General features: G+C 37.9%; 1 protein-coding gene across 1 annotated transcript in view; it reads right to left on the bottom strand.

Annotated features, from left to right (window-relative positions):
- pcdh15a (protocadherin-related 15a) overlaps positions 1-6000 on the bottom strand; it is a gene marked incomplete at both ends in the record, with an annotated part of 242137 nt that overhangs the window by 163563 nt on the left and 72574 nt on the right. The window contains 3 exons of the mRNA XM_081351594.1: positions 1787-1957; positions 4277-4387; positions 4545-4664. Of these exons, the coding sequence (XP_081207720.1) occupies positions 1787-1957; positions 4277-4387; positions 4545-4664 (402 nt within the window). The remainder of the gene's footprint in view (positions 1-1786; positions 1958-4276; positions 4388-4544; positions 4665-6000) is intronic.

The following is a 6000-nucleotide window of genomic DNA, read 5'->3' as shown; positions in this document are numbered from 1 at the left end:
ATACCTCTTTTTTTTTTTTTTTTTTTTTGAGAAATAAAAAAAAATCATGATCATGATCTTGATAATTTTACAGCCACATTATTTTCGTTATGCATTATTTGTTTTGGTTGTTTAAAAAAAAACAAAAAATGTTTTATCCGATTAATCGATCGATTAAGTGCTAGATTAATCGATTACAAAAAGAATCGATAGCTGCAGCCCTAATCAAATCAGCATATAAGAATGATTTCTGATGGATCATGTGACACTAAAGAATGTCAGTTATTCAGCTTTGCCATACATAAATTAAATTTTAAAATATATTTAAATAGAAAACAGTTGTTTTAGGCTACGTTTACATGACAATGATGTACTAAAACAGGGGTGCCCAATCCTGCTCCTGCCGATCGACTGTCCTGCACAGTTCATCTCCAACCCTAATCAAACATACCTGAAGCAACCAATTAAGGTCTTTAGGATCACTTGAAAAGTAAAGGCAGGTGTGTTTGATTAGGGTTGGAGATGAACTGTGCAGGACAGTCGATCGGCAGGAGCAGGATTGGGCACCCCTGTACTAAAATGTTTTTCCTTTGCTTTTAAAACGAGCTCTGTTCAGACGGATACGCGAAAAAGATCAAAAACGCTGTTAGACAGCCAGGACAATAGTTTGTGATGTCACTTTGTAAAGACAAACTTACGTGCCTATAGACTGAACACGTAATATGACGTCTCCGTTTTCACAAATCCACATTTTTGTAGTTTACACAGAGGTGATTTGAAAAACTCAGTTGAAAACGGTTTTGCATAACCGACAGTATTACTGTTTCTGTATGTTTAATCAGACAAGCATAAGATAAATCTTTCAAAAACATAAATTGCCCCAAACTCTTGAATGGTATTGTACATCAAGCAGTCAGTGAGTGGTGCATAGGCTTGCTGTGTGAGGCTGAATTATTAATACGCATACAGTGCATAGTTTATTTATTTCTTTATAGTTCAAGGCACAATCCCATGCACATACCCTGCTCTCAAGCACTCAAAGCCTTTCTCTAAGAGAGCATAGCATCTATCCACTGTATAGCCTCAGGTCACCCTGTCCTGCTCAATGGGTCACAGATGAAGTGTTTCAGTCAAGTTAAGACATCTTTCTGGTTTTATATCTTGCTATGCCAGCTGTTGCATACAGCATCATAGTCATAGCCCGAGACTGAAAGCAGGATCTGACAACATCCTTGCTGGAAAATCCAGGTAAAACTATCTTAAGGCGGTAGTTGATTTTACGTTGCTTCTAGTTTTAAAATAACCATTTGGGACCAGCAAGAAACCATGGTCATTAGATGGCCTAGATCAGTGTTTCCCAGCCTTTTTTCAGCCATGACACCCTTTAAAATTTTTCAAAAATACCCTACACTAGTGTCGTTGTGACAATAGCAGCTTTATGTGTACGCACTGGGAATGATGCACAGTAATGAAATTACACGCAACCTAAAAACTAAACAATTTGCATTTTTATTATATATTTGTGTGTGTTATTTGTTGTTATCAGAGACATCCGAGATTGATGGTACAAAATATATATTTTTTACACATTTACCAATTTTAAAATGCTGGATGGAGTTTTTACACGACACCCCTGCTCTCGCCAGACGGCACCCCGGTTTGGAAACGCTGGCCTAGATCAAGTTGAAGACCATCTTGGTCAAGTTTTTAAGATCTGGTATTTCAGGCCTTAACCCCCACCCCTCCTTAAGTTATGGAGGGAATGTTCAACATTTGAAGACCTCTGAGGTTTTATGCGAGTTCTTACCAGGTCAGTGAGCTCAGGAATAGCCACACGGTATGTGATGGGGTTACAGTCCTGTGTGTTGTTGACCAGAACACACGGGAGGAACATGGGACCCAGATCATCTCCATCTGAAACATCCAGAGTTAGAGTAGTGGTTGCTGTGCGACGACTTCCTGGAAACGGAGCCCGGTCCTAGAAAGAAAAAAGCTGGCATGTTACCATAGATACCTAGACCTTCAGATACAACGTTCACAGATCTGTATACAGAGAGACAACAAAAAGGATAATGAGAGAATAGAACGATCTACTCTATTTTCTTATTTAAATATTCCTACAATCATTTTTTTTTTTTTTTACTTAAAGCTTAATTAATGAACCTATATAATTTGTATATCAACAATTGTATCACTTTGAACCTCCAACCTTTTATAAACTATAAACTTTATAGACCAACAAATTAATAAATAAAATATATAGGTAAATTAATCACAAAATATAAATGTAGTAAAATCTAATTCACCAAGCTGTATTAGGGTCTAAATTAATATTTAGAATCAAAGTGAATTCTTTCCTCCAATAAGATTTCAGTGTTTGAGAGAGAACTCCGTAACAAACCCATCCCCTCATCTTTCACATCCTGAAATGATTCGATTTTCTTCAAGGAGAGCTGTTGCAGCCCTGATGTAAGGCATTTATTTGAGCCATTTGGCTCTATGAAAACATGCTTATGGCCTCTGGGGTCTGGACACCTCACAGAGATGCTGTTCTAGACGGGTTTAAAGCTAGTTGTGTATGCAGCTCATGTGACGGTGAAGGGATGCATTTGGAAGTGAATCAGGATGCGGGTTATTCAGTGACAGCTATACGGAGGTGCCTGGAATTTTAAAAAAGTGCATTGTGCAAACTGGCAACCTAACAGGCCAGACACTGGTTGACCAAAAAGTCAAGGTTATTTTTTTTATCTACAGGAAATGTTACGGAGTAAGTACTCATTTAGCAGACATCTTTATCCACAGTAACTTACAGCTCATCGCTCACTGGGATCGAATCGGTAACCTTTTGATTACTAGCATGAGTTTATGGCCATTGGTTCGATTTTAAAGCAATATTGTGGGTTACAACAAATTGAGCTATACAACATCAAAAACTGTGTTAGTAACACAGTGGAAGTCAATTGGGCAAGGTATTGGTTAAAAGCATAAATGTTAATCTCATATTTTTGTTAAAGCACTTATATATTACTTGTGTTTGAAAATGTGTGTTATTGAGCTTTAAGTTGTACTATTGGCAGTGTAGCTCTAAGCAGGCAAACTTATGCACAGTACTCACAACCACAAATTCAAACTCACAAACCCTCAAAAATAAACTCAAAAACTCTCAAACACAAACTCACAAATGCAAACACTCCACTGTAAACTTGCAAGTGCTATTTCCTCTCAACTCTCAAACTCCCAAACACAAAACTCTCAAACATATACTTGAAAGTACAAATTCAAAAGTATAACCTCACCAACGCAAATTGAAAAACTCTCAAATGCAATGTCAAACACTCTCAAATGCAAACTGAAACTTTAAACACAAACTCTCAAACAACTGTACTAAAGCCAAAGTAACCAATAAATAAATAAATACAATTTCCAATAGCATTCACATGTATACCTTCAGTTACATATTGTCAATATTGGACGAATTTTCTTTTACTCATAAATCATTACTATCGGTCACCCTTTACGTCTGTCGGTGGGTTTTGCAAATGTTTAACCAATGAAAAGATTTAAAAAGAGCTTGTGACTATAACTTGTAACTCCATTGGCTCCTCAAACTGTCAGAAAAACCTCACAACTTCGCCACCGCCTCTATTGTGTTTAATCCATTTCCCGAAAAGTAGCATTTTTGGAGATACAAGGTTTCTGTCTGACAGCGGCAATATATTATGTCACAGTCACGTTCAGTTTGTTTGTTTTCATTCAGTCACATGAGTTTCCTTTGTCCAGTTTCCCGCCGCTTATGAGTTGTCATGGTTACTAATATGATTAGTTCAGCTGTGTCTCCTTATTAACCTTGTTTGTACCACTATTTAAGTTCCTTTGGTCCCTCAGTTCGTTGTCAGTTACTGTCTGTGCACTAGCACACTGTTTCGTTTGTTGGCTTGTTATTCTGAGTTCATAAGAAATCTTATGTTCTTTTATAATCATCTTTGTCTTCTGTGGATCTAAGCGTTACGATTACATATAGGCTATGGTTATTAAGGTATTTTATCATGCCAGTCTCCTGATAACGTGAAGTGTTTAAGCTTTTGGGCTGCCTTGCCCTAAAGACTTCAACAGTATTTGTAAGTGCATTATTGTAAACACAATTTTAAAATGTATTATCTCTGATTATTAACAGCATGTCAATATAGCTTAAGTTGAATTTGCCCTGAAACAATCCTCTTACATGCATTAAGAGTACAAGATCGCTGTGAAATCATTGTATTACAGTGAAGGATGTTTTATGTTTTAATAATCTTACATTGGCTTGGACTATAATTAGATAGCGAGTTCTCTCCTCATAGTTCAGCCGCTCTGCCAAAACAATGTTACCAGACAGAGTCCCAGCAACCTGCACGGTCCTGTTTGACATCTGAAGCAGAGAGATAAAAAGAGAGATTGCACTATTTTAAATAAAACATGACAGTTTGAAAGTTCAATATTCATGCATAATGTCACTAAATTAATCATTAATTACAATGAAGAACTTGAGTGTAACTGCAGAAGGTCTGTTTGATCTGAGGAAATACCGGGTCATTTGGGTTGTACTGAATGGCGTATTCAATCTGTCCGTTTGGTCCGTCATCAATATCCGTGGCTCCATTGTTTCCTGAGAAGCCGGTAAAGATGGTGGTACCGACAGGAGTGAGCTAGAGAGATATCATTAAAAAACACAATAAACAAACATCAGACACTGGCTATATGCTTGTGTAACAACACAGCAACTATGCTTGTGTAACCAAACAGCAACTCGTATAGGGCTCAGATGTGACCCATGTGACCCATATAGTGTGTGTGTGTGTTCCTTTTTGATCCCCTTAGAAGACAGACTAGACGAGAACATAAGAGGAAGAAAAAAATACAAAGAAAACGACACAGAGAGAAAAAAAAAAAAAACAAGGAGAAAACAACACACAGCGAAAGTCAAAACGGAAAGAGAGAGCACAGCCTGCACACAAATACACACACTACTGAAATTAAAATAACAGGTTAGGTTCATTCTACAGCTACGGTAACATTTCCATCTGGCATTTTAACTGTGCAGTTGATGATCTCCTTATCACCGATCACTTCTTCATTTCTTTCAGTGTCACACTTCAGCTCTCCTCAACCAAACCAACCCGGCCTATCTCCTTCAGGAATATTAAGGACATTAACCCTGATACCCTCTCCTCCTGCATTGATAATATTCACCTACTGGACAATAACTCTCTACCTGATGACCTGGTTGTTCACTATAATGATCAATTAGCTCTCATTCTAAACTCCCTTGCTCCAGTTAAAACTCGTTCTGTCTCTTTCACTCAGTCTGCTCCCTGGTTCACCCCTCAACTCCGGACTCTGAAAACTAAATCCAGACTGCTTGAGCGCCTCTACAGAAAAACTGGTCTTACTATCCATAAAGAAATGCATAAAGCTCATATGTCTCACTATAAGGACTCAATCGTACAAACCAAATCACATTACTACTCTGGTCTAATCAACTCCAATAGAGGCAACACTACAGTAAGTCACTGTACTCCATACTCAATAAGATTCACCAGCCACCTGACTCCCTTCCTTAAAACATGTACTCCACTGCCACTTGTAATGCCCTCCTGTTATTTTTCAATGATAAGATTCAAAACATTCATTGTCATAACGATCAATATATCCTTCCCATCTCCTTATATGATCCTCCCCAACCATCACAATTATTATCCATCTTCCAACTTCCCAGTCCCTCTGAAATCGCAGAAACAATCCGTAAGTTCAAGGCTTCTACCTGTCTGTTAGACCCCCTTCCCACTAATCTGGTTAAATCTTGCCTCCCCTCTCTGCTCCCCCTTATCTCCATCATCATACATGCATCTCTTACCACCGGTATTGTTCCTTCCCTTTTCAAAACTGCTGCAGTCACTCCAATACTTAAAAAGCCTGGTTCAGATCCAAACATTTTTAATAATTTTCGTCCCATTTCTAATCTACCCTTCATCTCCAAAATTT

The sequence above is a fragment of the Scardinius erythrophthalmus genome (assembly GCF_964197995.2).
Source record: "Scardinius erythrophthalmus genome assembly, chromosome: 21".
NCBI lineage: Eukaryota > Metazoa > Chordata > Actinopteri > Cypriniformes > Leuciscidae > Scardinius > Scardinius erythrophthalmus.
Note: the sequence above shows the minus strand (reverse complement) of the source record. Positions and strands in the feature narration are given on the sequence as shown.